General features: G+C 37.9%; 2 protein-coding genes and 1 non-coding gene across 5 annotated transcripts in view; all 3 read right to left on the bottom strand.

Moving 5' to 3' along the window:
- UBXN7 (UBX domain protein 7) overlaps positions 1-24,918 on the bottom strand; it is a 57,306-nt gene that overhangs the window by 7,966 nt on the left and 24,422 nt on the right. For all 3 annotated transcript variants that reach the window (XM_034999911.1, XM_034999912.1, XM_034999913.1), the window contains 5 exons: positions 17,868-17,933; positions 14,803-14,915; positions 6,801-6,947; positions 5,490-5,580; positions 4,706-4,833 (listed from right to left, as the gene is read on the bottom strand). In XM_034999911.1, coding sequence (XP_034855802.1) covers positions 4,706-4,833; positions 5,490-5,580; positions 6,801-6,947; positions 14,803-14,915; positions 17,868-17,933 — 545 coding nt within the window. The remainder of the gene's footprint in view (positions 1-4,705; positions 4,834-5,489; positions 5,581-6,800; positions 6,948-14,802; positions 14,916-17,867; positions 17,934-24,918) is intronic.
- Positions 8,415-8,561, bottom strand: LOC118007246. Its single transcript, XR_004678349.1, has one exon. It is a non-coding gene; the product is annotated as a U4 spliceosomal RNA (small nuclear RNA).
- Positions 16,892-17,707, bottom strand: LOC118006980 (mitochondrial pyruvate carrier 2-like). Its single transcript, XM_034999914.1, has one exon. It carries the CDS (start codon positions 17,439-17,441, stop codon positions 17,091-17,093), a length of 351 nt encoding a protein of 116 aa, XP_034855805.1. The 5' UTR covers positions 17,442-17,707; the 3' UTR covers positions 16,892-17,090.

The following is a 24,918-nucleotide window of genomic DNA, read 5'->3' as shown; positions in this document are numbered from 1 at the left end:
CTATTTGAGTACAACAACTTTGTCTTACACAGCCAAGTTGGAATGTATATTTTAAAAACAAAAACTACCCCCTGGCATAATGGTGTTGCAAGCGCAGGTTTCCTTTATAGCAAAATGAATAGAATCAAGAAAACAGTTTATTCCCGGCCCAGAAAAATACAAGAATTAAGGTTTTAAATATAAAGCCAAAACATTAGTTTTTAAAATGACTCAACACAGAAAAGGATGTCTACCTCACTCATCACTATATTCTTCAACTAGCGCTGCTTTGACACAGAGGAGGATATCAATAAACTCAGTAATCATCATTTTGCAAAAAACGTAACAGATCTCTAACATTTGTTTTTTATTGTTGTTTTGTTTTTTAAAGATTTTACTTATTTGACAGAGAGAGTGAGAGAGCACAGCCGGGGGAAGAGCAGAGGGAGAGCAAGAGAGCAGGCTCCCTGCTGAGCAGGGAGCCCAATGCAGGACTCGATCCCAGGACCCTGGGATCATGACCTGAGCCGAAGGCAGCCACTTAACCAACTGAGCCACCCAGGCGCCCCTAACATTTGAACCAAAACAAAACAGCATATAATGAATAGGAAAAACCAACAACTATGTTTCCCCAAACTTAATTACAATGAAGGGTTTCACTGTGATCATGAGAAATGCAAATTTCAACAGTTTTCCCCCAGGTAAAGTTCTGTCACAAATATTGCTAAACTGATTGAGTTGCAAAATATGGGTTGTCTGAGTGGAACTTATTTCGATCTAACTCAAATTATTAAAAAAAAAACTTTGTAAGGTAATCAAAAGTTGAATACTAGACATCTCATGATACTAGGAATTGCTGCTAATTTTTTAAAGGGTGTATCACTAGTATTGTGATTGTGTTTTAAAAAAATAGTCTATCTTTTTTTTAAAAAGGTTTTATTCATTTATTTGACAGAGAGGGAGAGAAAGAACATAAGCAGGGGGGAGCGGCAGGCGGAGGGAAAGGGAGAAGCAGACTCCCCATCAAGCAGGGAGCCCGACGTGGGGCTTGATCCCAGGACCCTGAGACCACTACCTGATCTGAAGGGAGACGCTTAACCGACTGAGCCACCCAGGTGCCCCAAGAGTCTTTATCTTTTAAAGATACATGCCAAAGTATTAATGAATGAAAAAATGAATTCTGAGATTTGTTTCAAAATAATGTGACTAAGATGAGGTATGAATGAAACAAGACTGGCCACCTGCAATGATTACTGAAACTAGTTAATGGATACATAGAGGCTCAATAAATTCCTTCTACTTTTGAATATGCTGAAAATTTTCCACAATAAAAAGGTAAAAAGTATGGGTCGCTAACAAAAACTAAAGGAACCTCATTTCAACTTTTACTATGTGCTAATCATAAAACAAAAAAATTAAGAAAAAAATGTTGAATAAACCTAAGGCTAATCTACCACCAAAAAAGGGCAAGTAAAGTGCCCACATGACCTGCAATGGCTTTTAGGTGACTGAGCCACCCAGGCGCCCTAAGTCTTTATATGCTAACAACACGACCATCTACATAGAAAATTCTGAGGGATCTACAAAAAAACTAATAGAACTAATTAAATTTAACAAGGCTGCAGGCTACAAGGGCAATATACAAAAACTGTAAAACACTGCGGAAAGAAATTTGAGACAAATAGAGAGATCGTGGATTTGAATACTCAATACTGTTAGGATGTCAATTTTCTCCGAAATGATCCATAAAGCCAACGCAAATCCAATTAAAATCCCAGCAGCTTTCCTCACGGAAAGTGACAAACTGATTCTAAAACTTATATGGATCTTGGGGCACTTTGTCAGAAAAGCATGCCACTCAGGGTTGTGAGTTTGAGCCCCACATGGGGTGTAGAGATTACTAAAATAAATAATAAACTTAAAAATAAGTAAATAAATAAACAAAGCTTATGTGGATCTCTCTGCCATAGATCCTTCCCATGTTAAAAATAAAAAAATTTTAAAAATTAAAAAACAAAAACAAAACATACGTGTGGAAACACAAAGGACCTGAAATAACCAAGCAACTATAAAGAACAGAGTTTAAGAATTTATACCATGCAATTTCAAGACTTACAGAGCTATAGTAATCATTAAGACAGAAAATATTAGTGTAAAGAAAGACATATTAATCGAAAAGAGTCCATAAACCCACACATATATACGATCATTTTTTGACAAAGATGAGAAGGGCAATTCAGTGGGGGAAAGGACAGTGTTTTTTAACAAAAGGTGCTAGAATAAGTGTACAGCCATATGCAGACAAACAAAAAACCCCAACTGAACCCTATATTGATACTGTATACAAAAATTAATTCAAAATGGATCACTGACTTAAGAACTAAAATATAAAAAAAATGGGATAAAATCTTGAGTTAGGCTAAGATTTCTTAGATACGAGACAAAAAGCACAAAGCATAAAAGTTTATAAATGGGACTTCATGAAAATTTTAAAATTTGCTCTTCAAAAGACTATTATGAAATGAGTAAATAAGCAACAGACTAGGAGAAAATATATGCAGGCCATATGCCTAACAAAGGCTTATTATCTAAGGAACTCTTACAACCCAGTAAGAGACATACAACTCAATAAAAAAATGAGCTGGAGATCTGAGTAAACACTTTAACAAAAGAGAGATAGTATAAAAGCACGTGAAAAGATGCTCAAATCAAAAACTATAACTTGTAAGTTTTAAACATGCTATTTACTGCACATTAACTATACTTCATAAAGCTATAACTTTTTTTTTAAGATTTCATTTTATTTTAGACAGAGAGAGAGACAGCGCCCGAGAGAGCCCACGGGGGGAGGAGCAGAGGGGGAGGGAAAAAAAAAGGGAGAAAGAATCCCAAGCAAACTCTGTGCTAAGCAGGAAGCCCGATACAGGGCTTGATCTCAGGATCCCAAGATCATGACCTGAGCCGAAACCAAGAGTCAAACGCTTAACCGACTGAGCCACCCAGGTGCCCCTATAACTTTTTTTAAATAAAATAAACTTACGGCTAACTTATCACACACACAAAAGCAAACAGATGTGCCTATACGACATGTAATGGCTTAGACTGACTACAGATAGTAACACTGTGTACCATGTAGGTTGATTTTGAAGAATGACACTATTATGGACACTACTAATTTCCTATATCACATTCAGTCTTCTTTGCCTCCTTAACAGAACCTCAACTGTATTTGTCCAAGGACATGTGTCCAGCTAAAGTAAGCAGAATTCTTATCTGTAGCTGTTTACTTTTGTATAGAGGCACTACCCCCTTCTTCCTTGTCCATGCTTGGATATAATGCCTGGGAGCACAGCATCTATACTGTGAACATGAGAACAAAAAGCCAATACTAAGGATAAAGGAGGGGGTGGGGGCAAGAGGAGGAATCTGGCTCCTTGATGACATCCACAGGAGTCATGTCCTAGACTGCCTATGTCAACTTCTTGTTGAGAGAAGAGATGTCTTCCTTGTTTAAGTCATTATTTGTGGGTGTTTCTCTTGCACACAGTTGATCCGTATTTGTAACATTCAGAGAATTTAGTATCAGAAGTGGGGTCTGAGGTACTAGTTACCCCAATCACCTCTATGTATTTGTCCAATGTTATGGTCCCACTCTCCCACTAAAAGCCTTACTTTTGTAAAAGACCTGGTGAAGTTGTAAACTCAGTTTATGTTATTGTAATTCAGCAACTCAAAAGCCCAGTCTCTGGTTTTTGAGAGTAATAGCCTTATGACTACAAAGGATAAGAAACTCTCTGGGTTTTTTATGCCTTAAAAAAGAATTCTACTTAAGTAAAACTTCTCTGGGTAATGAGAAAAGCAAACCAAAACAAAACAAAATACAAAACAAAAACCCCCAAAATACTGCATCTATAGATAAAGATGAAACAATGTTTTTGTTCTGCAGTACTATGTCTACCTAAATAAAACTGCTCTAAGGGGGGAAAAAAAAGAATTCTATACCACTCCTTGGCAAGCACCCATAGCATTTTGTGCCTGTGGGTACTTTATTCTAGGTGATAACTTAAGGAACTGTGTTTCACAGATGCATGATATGGACTGCTCAAGTCATATCCTCTGAAACGAATTTTATTCTCACTGCCATCAAACCCAAATAGCTCCTACAACCAAATGTGAGATTCCCATATCTTTGAAGCTCTCTTACATGACACTAATCTTGATTCCAATTATCAAACAGGTCTGCCTCATAATAGCATATTATAGAAATTACATATAGAAATAATCTGAGTGGGCCAGAGAGCCAAGCCCCAAAGCTATATAACCAATAATAATGCCCAGCTATACCACCATGAAAGCTGTCTAGGAAAAATACCATTTCCACTGGCAGTGCTGCCCCTGAAGGAGTGGATTCCTCTGTCACTGGGCTTGCCACAGCAGTCGTCCTGTCCACTGCTACATGTTCACATTGTTTACTTCTAAATCCGGTCTCAGGTCACATGCCCGTACCCTAACTGCAAGGGAGACTGGGAATACGAATCTTGTAATTTCACTGAGAAGACTGAACCCTAATGTGGGAAATTATCCAAATATAAGGAGGGTGTCTAAGGTGCTGTGAAACTGTAACTGTCCAAAACTTACGTTATTATATTTACTCAAAACATTTTACACAAGACATTCATATACAATTACACTTAACTGCCCATCACCACTTCTCAGTCATACTTACTGAACGGGCACATTTTTTGGGGGGACTGCTAGAAAGTCCATCCAGTTGCCCATGTTCACCCAGAAATCCTGTCACTTGATCCAAGAAAGAAGATACATCTAATTGGTGCCACTCTACTAGCTTCTGACCTAAAAATTAAAAATGAGGATATATAATAAAATTAATTCTGAATATTCTCATTAAATATTTCTTTGGCACATGCATAATTAAAATTTGTATGGGAACATACATGCCACCCATCAGCATAAGTTACATACTGTCTTCATAAGCTAGAGGATACGTTAATTATAACCAACCTAAGAGACTCCGAGCCATCATGACAGGGGCAGCTACTTTATCTGCTGGTATCGCTTATTGCCATTTAAGAAAAAGAGATTCAGACAAAGCAGTATCTATATGAAGCTCAATTAAAATAATAAAACTAGCTCTATCCCCTGCTTCTCTGGTGGGATTACAACCAGTAATTGAACAATCAATATTTTAATGATAGAAAACCTAAGGGGATCCCTTATAAAAGGACAAGAAAGATAAACAACTATTCTTTGAAAGGACAGAACTGTACAAAAATATAAAATACTACCATCTCCCAAAGTTACCAGAAACAGACTCTTAAATACATACTTCACAGATATTTAAACATTTCAAGGGCATGAACAAAAACCCTTTATCTAAATTATTACAAATAATTCTGAAACTGGATCCAAGTCCAATAGTAAAGATCAATTATTGAGAAAACTGAAAGATAAATGAGAGGTTAAAGACTGTAAGCTGACATAAATCTTACCTGTCCGTGGATCCAGGATGGAAACATAGGGGAAATCCCCCAGCTTATAAAACTGTATGTATCTCTGACCTTCCTCACTGTCATGATAAACCTGTTAAATCATTGATATTATAAAAAAGGTCAGCTTCTAACCTTTGGTATATATAAGAATCTTATTCCTACATTAAATAGAAAATGAAAGTTATCTGGTGTGAATTTCCTCAACTTCCTGCCCTCAATCCCTCTGGAAACTTACAGAAACATAAAATCTGTTCTTCCTCCCTTCCCAGTCTATTGCCCTTCCTGCTTATCTGTCCATCTGTCATTCCTCTCAAACATATACATCTTAATAAATCACAATATATTAAGATTATATGGCTCCAGTGCCTAGCATAGTGCTAGACAAAGAGATAACCAATCAACAGGTGCTGAATAAAAGAGTAGCATTCAGAAAAATCATACTGAATTTAGGGGCCTGCAACACATGAAAAGGCAAATTAATAACATTAATAGCATAACTTGCATTGGGAAAATAATTAAGTTCATTCAGAAGTTTTTATTTTCAGTTAATTTTTCATAAAATAAAAAATCAGAGCAAGGTCATCTAACTTTAGCTTGATAATTTATATAAAAAGTAATTACAGCCAGCAAGACCCTAAGTGACAAGTCTAAGGACATACAGATGGGAGTATCAAACTCAAGCTAAAATCCAGGCCTTAGGCAAATGTTTTTCCATTACTCCAAGAACTTCTACATCTGCACTGTCAATTACAGTAGCCACCAGAACATGTATCATATTGAAGTACCTGAAATGTGGCTTGTCTGATACTGCTAAGTATAAAATACACACCAAATCTTAAAGACTTAACACCAACAAAAACCCTTGATATTTTAATACTAATTTTATATATATATATTTATATTTATAGAGTGAATTTTAAAAATATATTAAAATTAATTCCACTTATTTCTTTTGACCTTTTTAAATGTGGCTACTAGAAAACTCTAAATTACTTATGTGGCTCATGTTATATTTCTCCCGAACAGTGTAGTTGTACATTCTATCAAAATATATAAACTCTTCTGAGATATGAGTATTATATGCTTTACATGGCATGGTTCTTTCTTCCTCCTTCCCCTAGGAGTTCTTCATTGCTGCCCTTATTTTCACTTGTCCTTACTATTTCAGCCATTAGGTGGTTTTATTTTTTCATATGTCACAATTTAACTGTTACTAATTTTTCCCCATTTTATAACCTAATGCTTCCTCCCCAACATCCCATACTACAAAAGTAAAATACCACAAAAATTTTGATTAACTCTCCATCTCACCTGCCAGAAAATGAAATGTTCCCGGATAATATTCTTCACAGCTTCATTGCTCCATACATCACGGTTGAGGCACTGGCATGCAAAGTCTTGTACATTCTGAATGTTTATCATTAGCCACTTATTTTGCATCTGGCCGCACTCTTTGGCCTGCAAGAGTAAAGTAACATAACATTTGTTAGAATCACTTTCTACTTGTAACTGATGTTTCAGAATTCAGAAGCTGTCTTCATATAAATACTAAGTTTTTTCCTCAAGTACAACATCTAGAGTTTTCAGTGTCTATACAGCATTTACATTAATTTGCATATTTGTATATAATTATACTGTCCATTTTCAAGCATTCTTCAAATTTAAATTATCTGCTTTTCATTTATACACTGTTACTTATTTAATGGCTAAATTTCTACTGTACAATTAAACATCTTGACCTAAAAAAGACTCCACAAACAAGGTCAACAAGTCATATAATGTTATCATATTGTCTCTTCTGATCCCTATCCATAAATATCTCCCCTTTTAAACAGATATAAGCAGTATGTATTACTTTGTTGTTTTCTTCTCAATATTTCCATACATGCATATACATACTTCAAAATGTGCTGCCAATACACAGTTCCAAATACCATTTTCATCCCAATTATCAGGCACGTGCTATTTTACAGAATCACCCTAAACACTTCAGTAAGAGCTGCCGAGGGTGTCTTCTCTTAAGGTTGTTATTCCTAAAGGTGGATTTCGAAACCTGAGATCACAGGATCACAGAATATTTCAGAATGATCTCCAAGACTCCCCAGTGTATGGTACAAATATCAATCATGAGTGTGCACTTTTTGTTTCACAGTTCCTCATCACCACAAAGACCTAAGAAATAATGCCAAATAGGAAAAGAATAGCAGGAAGGCAAATAAGCAAATGCTACCTCAAACCTCTACATAAGAACTGAAATGAAAGGCATAGTTTTGAATAATTTTGCCCTGGAATAATATTCTTTTCCTATGAGTTTGACATGGGAAAATCTTAACGATCAATTAACTTAGATTAATGACATCTGAAGAACATAAACATTTCAAAAGTATTATAAGATGTAAAACTAAGATTATCTTCTCTATTAAGGCTTACACAATCTTGCAAATACTGTTATCCTATTTTTTTGTATAAATCCCCCAGAGAAAATAATTTTCTAATATTCGCTACTTATTCCACAAGTGAAAACCCAAGTTCTAAAAAGAAGTATCCATGTATTGAGCCAGGAAGCTGTATTTAACTGGTCAAAGCCTTATTTTAAAGTATAGTATAATAAAGAATCTTATTATATAAATATAATAAAATACCTCCTTGCACCTAGGAAGTAAGAGTGCTCCACTTAACTTCCTTACCTATAGCATTCACATAGATTTAATAAATGGGTGGTAAGTAATTATACTGTCTTAACTGAAGAAAAGTATTTGAGGGATACCTGGGTGGGTTAAGCACCCAACTCAGTAGGTTAAGCACCCAACTGTTGATTTTTGGCTCAGGTCATGATCTCAGGGCTGTGAGACTGAGCCCCGCATTGGGCTCCATGCTGAGTGTGAAGCCTGCTTAAGATTCTCTCTCCCTCTTCCCCCCCATGTGCTCTCTCTCTCCCTCTCTAAAAAGAAAAAAAAGGAAAGAAAAGAGAAGAAAAGTAAAGTATTTAAGAATAAAGGAAAAATTTTCAATTAGCAATAATTGCGCCTCGGATAAACCTCACTGGCTACGATATTGCCACTGTGCAAAGCTTGAGAATAAAGGAAAAAATTAACACACATTCTAGAGAGACAGATTGGAGAGAACATATCCCTTTAATAGGATAAATTTACGTGTCTGCCTCAAATACAAAGACTAAGGAAATAGGAACAAGGAAAACAAGGAAAAAAATGTGTAGCACCAAAAATAATAAAAGTTCAGAGCTTAGGGGTGCCTGGGGTCACTCAGTTGGCTAAGTGGCTGACTCTTGATTTTGGCTCAGGTCATGATCTCAAGGTCATGAGGTCAACCCCCCCTTCCGCCCGCCAGTGGGCTCCACGCTCAGCAGGGAGTCTGCTAGTCCCTCTCTCTCCCTTCTGCCCCTCCCCCACTCTATCTCTGTAAAATAAATACATAAAATCTTTTAAAAAATAAAGTCCAGGGGCGCCTGGGTGGCTCAGTCGTTAAGCGTCTGCCCTTGGCTCAGGTCATGATCCCAGGGTCCTGGGATCGAGTCCCACAGCGGGCTCCCTGCTCGGCAGGAAGCCTGCTTCTCCCTCTCCCACTCCCCCTGCTTGTGTTCCTGCTCTCGCTGTCTCTCTCTCTGTCAAATAAATAAATTAAGTCTTTAAAAAAATAAAAAAATAAAAATAAAAATAAAAAATAAAGTCCAAAGTTCAAAAATGATGCAGAATCATTTGTTTTCTGTGTTTAAAAAATTCATTTATTAACATTCATGCTTTCATTAATTCAGATTCATTTATGCAACAGACACTGAGAACCTACAATGTTTCAGGTACAGTTACAGATGCTGGCTTATAGCAATTACCAAAACACAAAAATCCCTGCCTTCATGAAGCTTACATTGGGGGGCAAAACCTTATACCAGCAAAAACACCTGAAGATCTGGGATACCTGGGTCACTCAGTTAAGTGTCTGCCTTTGGCTCAGGTCATGATCCCAGGGTCCTGGAATCAAGGTCTTCATCGGACTCCCCACTCAGTGGGGAGCCTGCTTCTCCCTCTGCCACTCTCTTGCTTTCTCTCTCCCTCTCTCTCTGACAAATAAATAAATAAAATATTTTTAAAAAACCAAAAAAACCACCTGAAGATCTATTAAGAAATTATTGCTAGAAGGAAGGAGCCAAAGAAGATACAAATTTCATGCAAAGGAACAATGTCTGGACAAGAGGTAAGAGTCTTAACACAATCTCACTAAGTATACAAATTATGAGTCAAGGACTAGAGGTGAGAGTGGACCATGGGACAATAATGAATCTTCCCTCTTGGAATCTATTAGGCTGTTCTGAGTCAATATTCCAAAGCCATTACAGGGAGACCCAAGGGCAAGTGTGGCTACACCAAACAGAGAGGTATGTGATGGGATTTATCATGACAAGTGGTAACAGTAAAGACTAACCTCTCTCTCAGTCCCAGACAGGTCAGGAAAGTACAAAAAGTAAGGATGTAGAAGAAAAATAATTTTGTTTCAATAACAAATATATAGCCACAAAGCTAAAAGGGAAATATTAAAATATGCACAGTACTTTCTTATGGAAATGTTAATTACTTTCACCCACATTTATAGCAAGTACTTTTGAAATTAATAAAGTACTCTTAGTGATTAGGACTAGGTGCATGTGTAACTGAACAACAATTTTAACAAATAAATATGCATTTATTAAAATAAGGAATATCAAGAAAATTGTTTGGATTCTTTCTGTACAATATACTCCAGATTATGCCATTCATTCAATCATTTAATGAAAATTTAATGAGTGCCAACTATTGCCAGAAACTCTTCCAGGCACTGTGGAACGGTAAATAAAACAAAGTCCCAGGGCGCCTGAGTGGCTCAGTGGTTAAGCGTCTGCCTTCGGCTCAGGTCATGATCCCAGGGTCCTGGGATTGAGCCCCCCATCAGGCTCCCTGCTCAGTGAGAACCCTGCTTCTCCCGCTCCCACTCCCCCTCCTTGTGTTCCCTCTCTCCCTGTGTCTCTTTCTGTCAAATAAATAAATAAAATCTTAAAAAAAAAGAATAAATAAAACAAAGTCCCTGTGTTCACGGAACTTAAGGGCTAAATGGAGAAATAAGAAAACCTAAGGGGCGCCTAGGTGGGTGGCTCAGTTGGTTGAGCATCCGACTCTTGATCTCAGCTCAGATCTTGATCTCAGGGTTGTGAGTTCAAGACCTGCAATGGGCTCCATGCTGGATGTGGAGCCTACTTGAAGAAAAAAAAAAAAGAAAAGAAAACCTAAGAAATGTTCCACTGCCCAGGTCAGATCATTCATCCTAAGTGCTTTGCTCACTCAGCTCCAACCACATTGGTTTTCTTGGCTGTATCCGAACTAGGCCTAGGTCTTTCCCGTACCAGTTCCTTTACATTTAACTGTTTTGTCTACTCTTCCCCTGGACCTTTATGATTCACACTCCCTCATTCCATTCAGGTTTCTATCAAATCTCATCCTTTCTTAATCTTCCCTCATCTTCCTACCTAAAATAGTTCTGGGGCACCTGGGTGGCTCAGTCGGTTAAGTGTCTGCCTTCAGCTCAGGTCATGATACCAAAGTCCCAGGCTCGAGTCCCACATCAGGCTCCCTGCTCAGTGGGGCATCTGCTTCTCCTTCTGACCCTCCCGCCCCCCCACCCCCAGCCTCGTGTGTGCTCTCTCAAATAAATAACATCTTTAAAAATAAAATAAAATAGTTCTGTCCCCTCACAATTATAAACATATGTGAAATTTATGAAATCAACCTTGCTTTCAATTTACCGGTAAGAACACTTGTGCTTAATGGCCCCAAACAAACAAAAAATAACCCTCTATCTCCTTCCCTTATTCTATTTTACTCTTTCTCCCAGCAGCTACTGTAACCTGAAATTTCTTCTCTCTCTCCCTCTCCTTCCCACTCTCTCTATATATACATATCAAACATGCATATAAAATACATGCATGTTATATATTGTTTATTGTATGTTTCTCCCTCTAGATTATAAACTCTTTGACAGCAAGAACTTTGTGTAGTTTGTTATCCGCTTATAAGTACCAAATACCCATTTTCCCCTTCTCCCTCTTAGTAACAGAGCCTCCAACTTTTTGCTAAGCATCTGGATTTCCTAGTGTCTCTTGCAGCTAGGTTTGGCCATGTTGTCAAGTTCTAGTTAATGGGATATGAGCAGAAGTGATGATGAACAACTTTTAGGTCGTGCCTTTTTTTTTTTTTTTAAAGATTTTATTTATTTACTTTTGAGAGAGACAGAGAGAGAGTGAGCACGAGCGGGGGAGAGGGGCAGAGGGAGAAGCAGACTCCCTACTGAGCAGGGAGCCCGATGCCACACTCGATCCCAGAACCCCGGGATCATGACCTAAGCTGAAGGCAGTTTAACTGACTGAGCCACAGGAGGCACCCTAAGTTGTGCCTTTAAAGGGAAAAAGTGTGCCCTTCTCAACCCCTTCCCTCCATGCTGGTTGGAAAGCAAACAAGGTGGTAAGCCATCTTGACTCATATGAAGAGAAGCAAGCAAGACCTAGGGAATAGCAGTGCAAGACAGAAAAAACCACACTTCTAATAACTTTATGTAGCAGAACCACTCTAACAGTCTGGACTTCTATCTTATTTAAGCTACTGTCTGCTTTATTCCTAGTGTCTCTCTCATATGCAGTCAAATCTTTAGCCCAACAAATATAATCCCCATTACCTAGCATAAGGCCTTGTAATTCAAGGCTTCAATAGTTACTGAGTAAACAAGTGAATTAATCAGTCTCTCATGTGGTTAGCATGAACCACAACACTTGAACATACTCTACTTCTAGTTACACTTGTCCAGTTTCTAAACCTGTCAAACTGTGGCTCAAATCTATATCTAAGATGGTGCCCAAACCTATGGGCCCTGCCTGAGCACCAGAGTGTTCCTCTAATTTTCAATATTCACTTTCCTAATCTTCAATGACTTAATTCTGCATATTACCTCCCTAATTTTTATAAAACTAATATACATCCTTAGTCATAATTAAATGCCTACCTTTTGTTAAGTATTTGTCATTTGTAGATTTATAAACAATGAAGTTTGAAGTTTAGTATTATCAGTGAATAAATGGATTGCTGTGAATAATACAGGTCATGAAATACAAAGAATATAACTTAACAAAATAAATCAAAAAAGATTCACATTTTCCCTCAAAGAACAAGCAGCAGAGTAACTGCTTTTATGAACCCAAAGTGATCAAATTAAATCAAGCTCAGTTACTTCATTAAGCCCTAGAGCAACTCAGAAGCTACTAAAAAATGGAAAACCTGGCAAAACAAACACAGATCCTTTTTGTCTTTCATACTGCTGCTATTCTCTCTCAATGGCTGAATTATCACCAGAACAGCAGAAAGGATAGGCAGCTGCCATATTTAGATCACCAGGCCAAGAAAAAGAAAACATCTTTGAGCTGACTAATGAATATCAAAGACTCTCAACTCTAGTCTCATTTACATGACAAAAAGAAATGCTTGGGGCTTCTGGGTGGCTCAGTGGGTTAAGTGTCTGCCTTAGGCTCAGGTCGTGGTCTGGGGTCCTAGGGTGGAGCCTTGCCCTGCCAGGGGCTCCTCGCTCAGTGAGGAGCCTGCTTCTCCCTCTGCCTGCCCTTCCCCCTGCTTGTGCTCTGTCTCTACCTCAAATAGGTGAATAAAATCTTAAAAATAAAAAAAAGGAAGAAAGAAAAGAGAAGAGAAGCTAAGCTAAGCTAAGTTTATTTGGTCAAATCATTATCATCTGGATTTTCTGTTACATGTTGCCAAACACTTTCAGGTTTTACAATTCAGAAAATTAAAACTGAAGAACAGACTTAGTTAAATTTTTAATCCTCAGTATTTCATTTAGGCTACTCTAGGAGTATGTCAAAGTACAAAATCTTTTAAAAAACAATCATAATTCACTTCCAAATATGCAGCTACAAACATCATTTTTCTGAGTACTGATTGGCCTACTTTATGCTAACAGGTAAGACCTGAAATTTAAGTAATTTACATCTATGGAAATGCTATTCTGACTCAAAAGAGCATTAACATGCTAGTTAACACACAAAAGCAACTGTTTTAACACTTCAACAGAATATTTAAAATCCTAACCAAACTCATTCATTTAACAGATACTATGCTTCTGTAAAATACTAGAAACTGGGGGCACCTGGGTGGGTCAGTCGGTTAGGCGTCTGCCTTTGGCTCGAGGGGCGGGGAGTGTCCCTGTTCAGCCAGAGTCTGCTTTTGCTCTCCCTCTGCCCCTCCCCCCCAGCTCCTACTTTCTTTCTAATAAATAAAATCTTTAAAAAAAAATCCCAGAAACTGGGTCCCAAGGATTACCAAAATAAAAAGAAACATGTTACCCCTGCCCTCATTACACTTAAAATTTACCAGACAATCAAGTAAACCTGCTCTGGAAAGCTTTTCTTTGGCTTTAGCCAAATTAAAACCAAAAAACTGAAGGAGAATATCTTCTGCAACTACATAGATACTCTTTTTTTTTTAAAGATTTTATTTATTTATTCATGAGAGAGAGAGAGAGAGAGAGAGAGAGGCAGAGGGAGAAGCAGGCTCCCAAGGAGCAGAGAGCCCGATGCGGGACTCGATCCCAGGACCCTGGGATCATGACCTGAGCTGAAGGCAGATGCTTAACCATCTGAGCCACCCAGGCGCCCCATAGATATTCTTTTAAAATACAACAGGATCCCCATAAAAATATGGGCAAAAGATACCTACAATTCACAAATCGCCAATAAACACAGGCACACTCTTCTCAGTAGTAATCAAAGAAACACAAACTGAAAAAATTAAGATTTTTTTTTTCAAAACTACCAAATGGCAAAGATTCTTTTTTTTTTTTTTAAAGATTTATTTATTTGACAGAGAGAGACACAGCAAGAGAGGGAACACAAGCAGGGGGAGTGGGAGAGGGAGAAGCAGGCCTCCCGTGGAGCAGGGAGCCCGATGTGGGGCTCGATCCCAGGACTCTGGGATCACGACCCGAGCTGAAGGCAGACGCCCAACGACTGAGCCACCAGGTGCCCCCCAAATGGCAAAGATTCTAAAGTGATATCACACAAGGATAATGAAAGGATTTTATGAAACAATCTCATATACTGCTGGTAGAAATATAAATCAATGCAACCTTTTAGCTATTTCATACTTGTGTCATACTTACTAAGATGCCAATTCTCTATATTCTGGAAACTTTTTTGTTCTTAGAAAGAAAAAAATGGCATTGAAAATGCAAAAGGATTCATAGCTAAGGCTTACAATTTCCAGCAACTTACTGTTTCAAAGCTGCCTTTATGCATCAAATCAATGGGTGGCCGGAAGAGATCTGCAAGGGTAGTTAGTTTCTTATCTATTGCTCCTCCATTTCTTAATTCCTGTTCTTGCCGAACTGCAACACAGGAGGATAGGAAAGTTTCAGTTAGCCAGAAAATAAAAGCCATGAATCTCAAAATATAAACATGCATCAAATGCAAGAATTACTGAACAATGTGCCTGACCTCATGCAAATGCAAATATCTAATGCTGATTCTGAAAAACACACAAAGCATGGTGGGGAGGGAGTCTTAAGACTTAGTGGTGCTCTCAATCCAAATGTAAGGACAAAAGCTGAAAATTACAGTAGAGTCACCTAATCAAAATATTTCCTTCTCATATTCCAAGCGAACTTGAGCACAGGAGAAAAGTTTCATCTCCATTTACCCAGTTCTGAAAGTAAGCCTAATATCTCTGTTGTTTCTACCTACACTGCCAATCTTTAAAGATTCTGGCAGTGAAAGAGAAGGACCACCTGTTGTCACCTTCTCCTGGAAGGGTACAGACTTCCCTGGATGACCTGAATCAGTTTGGGTTCCCCTCTTCAACTCTCTCCAAAGTTACAAGACCTACCTGTGCTGCAATGAGCTCATTATAAATCAACTACAAAATCAAGCATGGTCCAACAGTTTTCCATATATTCTCTAAACAACTTTCCTTTTTTTAAAGATTCCATTGCTAAATCACCACTAAAGCCTCTAAAAGTATAAGGCCAAGAATCTCATTCTAGCTTATTCCACAGAAAGATATACATCTATTCCAAACAACTATAGCCAAAATGTTAAGAGTGGCTGCTTTGGGTGGTATGGCTTTTTCCTCTTCTATTTTTCAATCCCCTACAATAACCATTTTCATTGTGGTCATTCCTTTAAACTGACAGATACCAGGATTTCTTTTTTTCCACCAATTATTCATTTATTGTTTTAAAGTACAGTTGACATACAATATTCTTTTAGTTTCAGGTGTACAACATAGTGATTCAATAATTATATGCATTACAAAATGCTCACTGTTAAATGTAGTTACCCTTTGTCACCATACAAGTTATTACAGTATTAAGTGACTATATTCCCAATGTTGTAGCTTTCATCACTGTGACTTATTTTATAACTGGAAGTTTATACCTCTTAATCCCCTTCATCTATTTCCCTTATCCTCCCACTCCCCTCTGGCAACAACCAATTTATTCTCTGTATTTAGGAATCTCTTTTTCACTTGTTTGTTCATTTGTTTTGTTTTTTAGATTCCACATATACATGCAATCATACGATATTTTATTTGTCTTTGTCTTTGATTTATTTCACTTAGCATAATAACCTCAAGGACCATAATGTTGCTGTGAATGGCAAGGTTTCATTCTTTTTTGTGACTGAGTTAATACTGCACTGTGTACATAATACCACATCTTCTCTATCCATTCATCTATTGATGGACACTTAGGCTGCTTCCATAACTTGGCTACTGAAAATAATGTTGCAATAAACAAAGGGGTGCATATTTGTTTTCTTAGGATAAATACCCAAAATTATAATTATTGGGTCATATGGTATTGCTAGTTTTAATTTTAGAGGGAACCTCCATATTGTTTTCCATAGTGGTTGCAATCCCATCAACAGTGCACAAGAGTTCCTTATTCTCTACATCTTTGCCGACACTTCTTATTTCTTGTCTATTTCATACTAGCCATTCTGACTGATGTGAGGTGAGATGTCAGGATCTTGAGGGAAACCATCTTTTTCTTTTATTATAGTCAGCATTTAAGTGCTCATTCAAAAGCTAATTAACTTTGTAAATTACCAGATTTCTTACATTTCTCCATCACCCATTTTTTTTTTTTAAATTAAAAGTTTGCTTTCGGGGCGCCTGGGTGGCTCAGTCATTGAGCGTCTGCCTCCGGCTCGGGTTGTGATCCCAGGGTCCTGGGATCGAGCCCCGCATAGGTCTCCCTGCTCAGCAGGAAGCCTGCTTCTCCCTCTCCCACTCCCCCTGCTTGTGTTCGCTCTCTCACTGTGTCTCTCTCGGTCAAAATAAATAAATAAAATCTTTTAAAAAAAAAGTTTGCTTTATTTTTCTGTTGAATCAAGTATTAGCCCCCAGTTTACAGTTTTTTTATGCCTTCCAAACAGTAGCACAGTTAATATCACCTTATCAACAGCCAAATAATAAATCAAATTAGTCCCAGTGGGTATATCCACATCTAGATTGTTCGGGTGGTCAGGAACTCGTTTGCTTTAGCTTTTAGTTCTTGGTTTTATCTCCAAATACGAAAGAGCTGAGAAGCTTCTGCTACCCCCACAAAGAAATTAACAGCAAAGAGACTCCAGTTTTTTGGGATAATTACAAGTGAGTATCTAGACCAAATAAACCCTGAGGCCATCAAAACAGCAGACTGAGCTGTGCGGAGCTTCTCTGCAGGTCTGGCCAGGTCAGCCAATCCAGCAAACACCAACCCCCATTTCATAATTGGAGCCCCCCAAAAAACTGTTTTGGGACCTGCCGGGTGGTTGTACAACGGCCTCAATTTCTCCAGCAGCAGGAGCTCCACTTTATTGAGGACCCAGTGGTAGGTGGCCCGAAGGCCCCGGGCACCAGCGGCTGACATCTCTGCGGACAAGTTAGTTGTGGGCGGTCGAGTGGGAGAGTGGCCGCGTGCTCCTCCCACCAGGTAAGCAGGAGCCCAGAAAAGATTGAGGGGGCGGAGGCTCTGTGACCTCCATCACTCTTAATATTCTTCTATCACCAGTTAGGTTAGCATTTGGAACAATTTAGCATAAGGGGAAGTTAGTAACAATCACAGACTGAATTCATAATTTCCTTTTACAATAAGGTGACTCCTCAAAGTAATTAGGCTTGATATTAATCATCTTTTTCTTTTAAGAAAAACTATATAAACCAGGATCCTGATCTCTAGGGGAGCAGTTGGGTGCTTTTCCATTTTGTGGTTTTCTATGTGGGAGGAAGAGAGGGGAGGAGAAAATGGAGAATGAAGAAGCGAGAGAGATATAATAAACTGGTACAAGATACTTACTAGTTTCAGTCTGAAAATCTCGGAAACCATCAAATATTGAACGTGCAGGCCGTCGTCTTTTAGGAGCTTTAGGGGAAAAAAATAGAAATGATACAAAAATTTAAACCTTAATTTTGAAATGGTTCTAAAAACTTCCCTATCTGTAAGTATTTCTTGTTTTAAAACAAGAAACAAGGGAACACTCATAGATTTATAAAGGTGTCCTTCAAAAAATAAAATATTTAAACCATGAGAGATGATGGACTCTGAAAAACAAACTGAGGGTTCTAGAGGAGACGGGGGTGGGAGGATGGGTTAGCCTGGTGATGGGTATTAAAGAGGGCACGTTCTGCATGGAGCACTGGGTGTTATACGCAAATAATGAATCACGGAAAACTACATCAAAAACTAATGATGTAATGTATGGTGATTAACATAACATAATAAAAAAAAATGAAAAAAAATATTTAAAAATCTTCAAGTCATTCATATAAAATTAAGTCAACCATGTTCAGCCCAACCATTCTGTTTTACAAATAAGAAAATTAAGGCCCAATTAAGAGACTTAACCAAACTTGTGTAAAAGATAAGAACAAAGAAGATTTTAAGGATGACTCCCCATGGTGGTGAAGCTACATACATGCTGCAAATATCTAATTCAGGTTAGCCTAACGGATCTGACTATCTTTTGGTGTAACACCTGAGTGAGTACCTACCTTCTAAACCATATTTACGAAAACTTCTTAGTCAATGGATACACATGTAGAATTATAAACACCAAAAATATTTTTAATTTTGCAAGAAAAATTTTTCCACAGTTACACAATGGGTTAGTGAGAGAAAAGTACACAGAACCAAGATCTTCTGATACCCAGTATAGTATCTATTACACAATCCTTAAGTATTTTATAAAGTCTAGAAAGCAATAATAAAAATGTTATCTTCCTATATGTATATGTTCAGATCATTTATCATTTATATACATTACAATAAACAAGGACATTTAACAATTCCTTCAATATGGGTAACAGTTATTAAATTGGCTTATGGCATGCCTGGCCAGCATGTAAACAGAAGAATGCTTCATGTTAATAAATGATGAATAGCAGTAAGATTAGGAAGTATCAAGTCCCCACCCCATGTCAAAGCATCTTTCCCAAAAGTCTGTGTATGCCATTATATAAGATAATTCTTTCTATCCAAGAACAATTAAGTAAAAAGCAAAACAAAATGCAGAACCATATATTTAAAAAATCTCATTTTTGTTTGAAGTATCATCTGTATATAATTTATGCACATTTGTGTATTTATATTAAAGAATCACAATATTATCTCAAGGAAGAGATTTGATTTAAAAGGAAAAAGAAACTTCCATGTTTTAGTTCTATATTGAATTTTATTTATATTTATTTAAACTGAAAATTTTTAAATTTAAATATTTCATTATTTTCTCCTCCCTTCCTCTTTCCCTCCTTTCCTTTATAAAGCAGCAGCAAGGAATGTTATTCTTTCCAATCTTGTAACTATTTTTAATCAAGAGTTCCTATTTCAAATGTATAGGTTTCTAGTAGGAACAATATGGCCTCTCAAATAATGCCTTCTTAAAACTCTTTAGCAGATACTTTTAACCATAACAATTAAGAAAGTAAGGATATCTGATGATAAGGCACAGAATGGCTGCCTAAACAGAGTATATGATTATTGGGGAGGTAGTACACAAAAGGTAACTTTCTTCTACTTTGAAATTGCCAAAGGCAGGCCACTCAATATTCTACATTATTTCACACACACCACCCACTTTCTTCCCACTTTAGCCCTTCTATATCAGGCATCTGATCTCCTGGGAGTCTCCTACTTCCTCTTTTGCTAGCTTTGGATTCAACCCCTTTTACTTCTTGGGCTCATAACCTGCTCCCATTTGTTTCCTCCTTATTTATGCTAAGTCTAACCAAGAACCTCTCCTCAGGCCACACACAACACCTCTAGTCCTAGGACCATTATTATAGGCATACCCTCAGAGATAATGTATTGTTTGGTTCCAGACTACCACAATAAAGCAAATATCACATTAAGACGAGTCAAATGAATTTCTGAGTTTCCCAGTGCATATAAAAGTTATGTTTACACAAAGTTTACCACTGAATAATACAGATTTGAACTGCACGGGTCTACTTATATGTGGGAATTTTTCAATAAATACAGTACAGTACTGCAAATGTGTTTTCTCTTCCTTATGATTTTAGTAACATTTTTTTCCAACTTACTTTATTGTTAAGAATACAGTATATAATACATATAATATACAAAATATGCGTTCATCGACTGTTTACGTTATGGTAAGGCTTCCAGTCAACTGCAGATTACTAGTTAAGTTTTGGAGCAGGTGGGGGGAGAACGGGGGAGGTCAAAAATTATATGCAGATTTCAACAGCTTGGGGGTCAGCTCCCCTAACCCCTGAGTTGTTCAAGGGACAACTGTATACTGTAGCCCATTATGTGTGCAATAGTACTATGTCTAAAAAAAAGTACACATTTGGGGCACCTGGGTGGCTCAGTCGTTAAGTGTCTGCCTTCAGCTCAGGTCATGATCCCAGAGTCCTGGAATCGAGCCCCACATCGGTCTCCCTCCTTGGCGGGAAGCCTGCTTCTCCCTCTCCCACTCCCCCTGCTTGTGTTCCCTCTCTCGCTGTATCTCTCTCTGTCAAATAAATAAATAAAATCTTAAAAAAAAAAATTACACATTAATTAAAAATATTTTATTGCTAAAAAATGCTAACCATCATTGGAGTTTTCAGCAAGTTGTAATCTTTTTGCTGGTGGAGGGCCTTGCCTCTATGTTGATGGCTGCTGACTGATCGTGGTGGTAGTTGCTGAAGTTGGAGTGGCTGTGGCAACTTCTTAAGATAATGAAGTTGGCTGCATTAATTGACTCTTCTTTTCACAAATGATTTCTCTGTAGCATACAATGTTGTTTAATAGCATTTTACCCACAGTAGAACTTCTTTCAAAATTGGGAGTCAACCAAGCGGCACCTGGGCTGGCTCAGTTGGTGGAGCATGTGACTCTTAATCTTGGGGTTGTGAGTTAGAGCCCCACAGTGGGTACAGAGATTATTTTTAAAATAAATAAATATTAAAAAAACAAATTGGAGTCAATCCTCTCAAACCTTGCTGCTGCTTTATCAACTAAGTTTATGTAATATTGTAAATCCTTTGTTGTCATTTCAACAATCTTCACAGCATTTTTACCATGAGTAGATTCCATCTCAAGAAACCATTTTCTTTGCTCATCCATAAGAAGCGACTCCGCATCCATTTAAATTTTATCAAGAGACTGCATAATTCAGTTACATCTTCAGGCTCTACTTATAATTCTAGTTCTCTTGCTATTTCTACCCACATCTGCACTCACTTCCTCCACTGAAGTCTTGAACCCTCAAAGTCATCCATGAGGGTTGGAATCAACTTCTTCCAAACTCCTGTTAATGATGTTATTTTGAGGGGCGCCTGGGTGGCTCAGTCAGTTAAGCAGCTGCCTTCGGCTCAGGTCATGATCCCAGCGTCCTGGGATCGAGCCCCGCATTGGGCTCCTTGCTCAGCGGGGAGCCTGCTTCTCCCTCTCCCTCTGCCTGCCTGCTGTTCCCCCTGCTTGTGCTCTCTCTCTCTCTGTCAAATAAATAAATAAAAAGTCTTAAAAAAAAAAAAAAGATTTTGACCCCTTCTCATGAATTGTGAATGTTCTTAATGGCATCTAGAATGGTGAATCCTTTCTAGGTTTTCAATTTACACTGCCCAGATCCATCAAAAGAATCACTATCTATGGTAACTATTGCTTAACAAGATGTATTTCTTTAATAATAAGACTTGAAAATAAAAATTTCTCTTTAATCCATGGGCTACAGAATGGATGCTGTGTTAGCAGACATGAAAACAACATTAATCTTGTTGGACAATAACATCAGAGCTCTTAGATAACCAGGTATGTTGTCACTGAACAGTCCTATTTTGAAAAGAATCTTTTTTCTAAGCAGTAGGCTTCCACAGTTGGCTTAAAATATTCAGTAAACCATGTTGTAAACAGATGTGCTGCCATCCAGGTTTTGTTGTTTCATTTATAGGACTCAGGCAGGGCAGATTTAGCATAATGCTTAAGGGCTCTAGGATTTTCAGAATGGTAAATGAGCATCAGCTTCAACTTCAAGTCACCAGCTGCATTAGCCCCTAACAAGAGAGCCAGCCTGTCCTTTGAAGATTTGAAGCATTGACTTCTCCTCTCTAGCTTTGGAAGTCCAAGACAGCATCTTCTTCCAATAGAAGGTTGTTTTGTCTACATTGAAAAATCTGAGCTAGATCTTCCGGATAACTTGCTGCAGTTTCTATATCAGCACTTTCTATTTCACTTTGCACTTTTATGTTATAGAGACAGCTTCTTTCCTTAAACTTCATGAACGAACCAACCTCTGCTGGCTTCAAATTTTTCTTCTATAGCTTCCTCATCTCTCTCAGCCTTCAAAGAATTGAAGAGAGTTAGAGTCTTGCTCTGGATTAGATTTTGGCTTAAGGGAATGTTGTGGTTGGTTTGATCCTCGATCCTGACACTAAAACTTTCTTCTTATCAGCAAGCAACAGGTTGTTTCACTTTCTCATCATTCATGTGTTCAATGGAGTAGCACTTCTCATTTCTTTCAAAAATTTTTCCTTTGCATTCATAACTTGGCTAACTGGCACAGGAGGCTTAGCTTTTGGCCTATCTCAGCTTTCAATATGCCTTCCTCACTAAGCTTAATCATTTCTAGTTTTTTATTTAAAGTGAGACACGTGCAACTCTTCCTTTCACTTGGACACTTAAAGGATACTGTAAGGGTTACTGACTGGCCTAATTTCAATATTGCTGTGTTTCAGGGAATAGAGAGGCCCAAGAAGGAGGTGAGAGAGGGAATGGCTGGCTGGTAAACCAGTCGTATCAATTAAGTCCACCATCTTATACGAGTGTGGTTTGTGATGCCCAGAAACAATTATAATAGTACAATCAAAGATCATGGATTATAGATCACCGTAACAAATATAGTAATCATGAAAACATTTGAAATATTGCAAGAATTACCAATATGTAACAAAGAGACATGAAGTGAGCAAATGCTGCTGGTAAAATGGCGCTGAAAGACTTGTTCAACACAGGGTAGCCACAGCCATTCATTTGTAAAAAGCACAATATTTGTGAAGCACAATAAAACAAGGAATGCCTGTACTCCAACCTGCCTCTTCAATATGTGTTTTCTGACTCTTCAAGCAATCTGCTATACAGCAAACATCAGTCCTTTGTATTCTCACTCTATTGCCATGTAACAGAAATGCTGGTCACTGAGGTCTAAGAGGCTAAGCTACAAAATGCTAATAAAAGATTCAAAATGAGATTCATAGAATAGGGGAGTGGGACAGGTGGAGAATAAAAATTTAGTTAGAAGAGTGGCACTGATCACATTTTCACAACTCCCTGTTAATAACTGGCTTAAGAGAAGACATCTGGATTTTCAGATCTGCTTCTGCAATCCGTTGTTATTCCCATAGCTCAAGTAAATGAAGGAAATTAAAAGTCAACCTAACACAGATACATAGTTGTAAAGGGGAGCAGTATTTTAATAGTGTTTTGAGATCACTGTGAATATTCTCCTTTGATACTGTACCAAAACTCAACCAGTAGTAGTTTCTTAAAGGTTAACTGCAGCATGGAATCTAAAATCTTATCAATGAACTTTTCATTATCTGTTCCATTAAAATCCATTGGTCTATGTGGTAGGCAGTCTGCAGGATGGCCTCCAATTATCCCAATTTCTCAATATTCATAACCTGTGTGTGAATATCTTGAATATGGGCAGGATCAAATGGAATGTGGCAGAGGTGAGATGATGGGTTGTCACTTCTAATAAAGATGGTGGCTTTTAAAATGGGCTGCCTTCTCTTGCTCTCTCATTTGCTCTTTGGTAAGGAACTCATGTCTTTAGTCAACCAACAGCCACATGAGTAAGCTTAGGAGATCCTCCTCTACTCAAGCTTTGAGATGATTATAGCTCTGGCTGACATCTTGATTATACCCTTGTGAGAGACCCTAACCAAAGATATCCAGCCAAGCCACACCTGGATTCCTGAACCACAGGAACTGTGAGATAACAAATGTTTGTTGTTTCAGGAAGCTAAATTTTGGAACAATCTGTTACACAGCAATAGATAACTAATCTATCCATCTATACAATTTATCTCGTTGTCTGTCATTTCACATATGCACAGCTTTGTAATATGGTGCACTGGTCAGGGGCGCCTGGGTGGCTCAGTTGGTTAAGCGACTGCCTTCAGCTCAGGTCATGATCCTGGAGTCCCAGGATCGAGTCCTGCATCGGGCTCCCTGCTCAGCAGGGAGTCTGCTTCTCCCTCTGACCCTCCCCCCTCTCATGGTCTCTCTATCTCATTCTCTCAAATAAATGAATAAAATCTTTAAAAAATATATATATATGGTGCACTGGTCATCTGAAAATATAGTTCAGGGGCACCTGGGTGGGTCTGTTGGTTAAGCATCTAATCTTGATTTCGGCTCAGGTCACAATCTCAGGGTTGTGAGATCAGCCCTGCATCGGGCTCCACTCTGGGCACGGAGCCTGCTTAAAGATTCTCCCTCTGTCCCACCCCCGACCCCCACGAAAGAAAAAGAAAGAAAGAAAAGAAAAGAAAAGAAAGAAAGAAAGAAAAAGAAAATATTTCTTCACTGAGTTATGCAAACATTCCAAACACCGACCATTTCATTATACAGTAATAATAAAAAATCAACATCTGTTAATGACACCACTAATCTCATCAGAAAGCCTTTAAGTAATGGGAAGTTATCAAGCTCCTAATCATGGATATAAACTTTCTAAAATTCTAATTTTTGCCTGAAAGCTCTTTTTAAAAAAAAAAATAACTGGTAACAAACAATGTCAGTTGTTTGTCTTAAAGCAGTAACAGACCTTTGTTCAGATCCAAGAAAATGTCTGCCAAATGCCTAAGTCTACATAACCATAGTTTGTCAGGAATCTTTCAAG

This window comes from Mirounga leonina, unplaced genomic scaffold (assembly GCF_011800145.1).
Source record: "Mirounga leonina isolate KUSES-001 unplaced genomic scaffold, KU_Mleo_1.0 Mir_115, whole genome shotgun sequence".
In the NCBI taxonomy this organism is placed as follows: domain Eukaryota; kingdom Metazoa; phylum Chordata; class Mammalia; order Carnivora; family Phocidae; genus Mirounga; species Mirounga leonina.
Note: the sequence above shows the minus strand (reverse complement) of the source record. Positions and strands in the feature narration are given on the sequence as shown.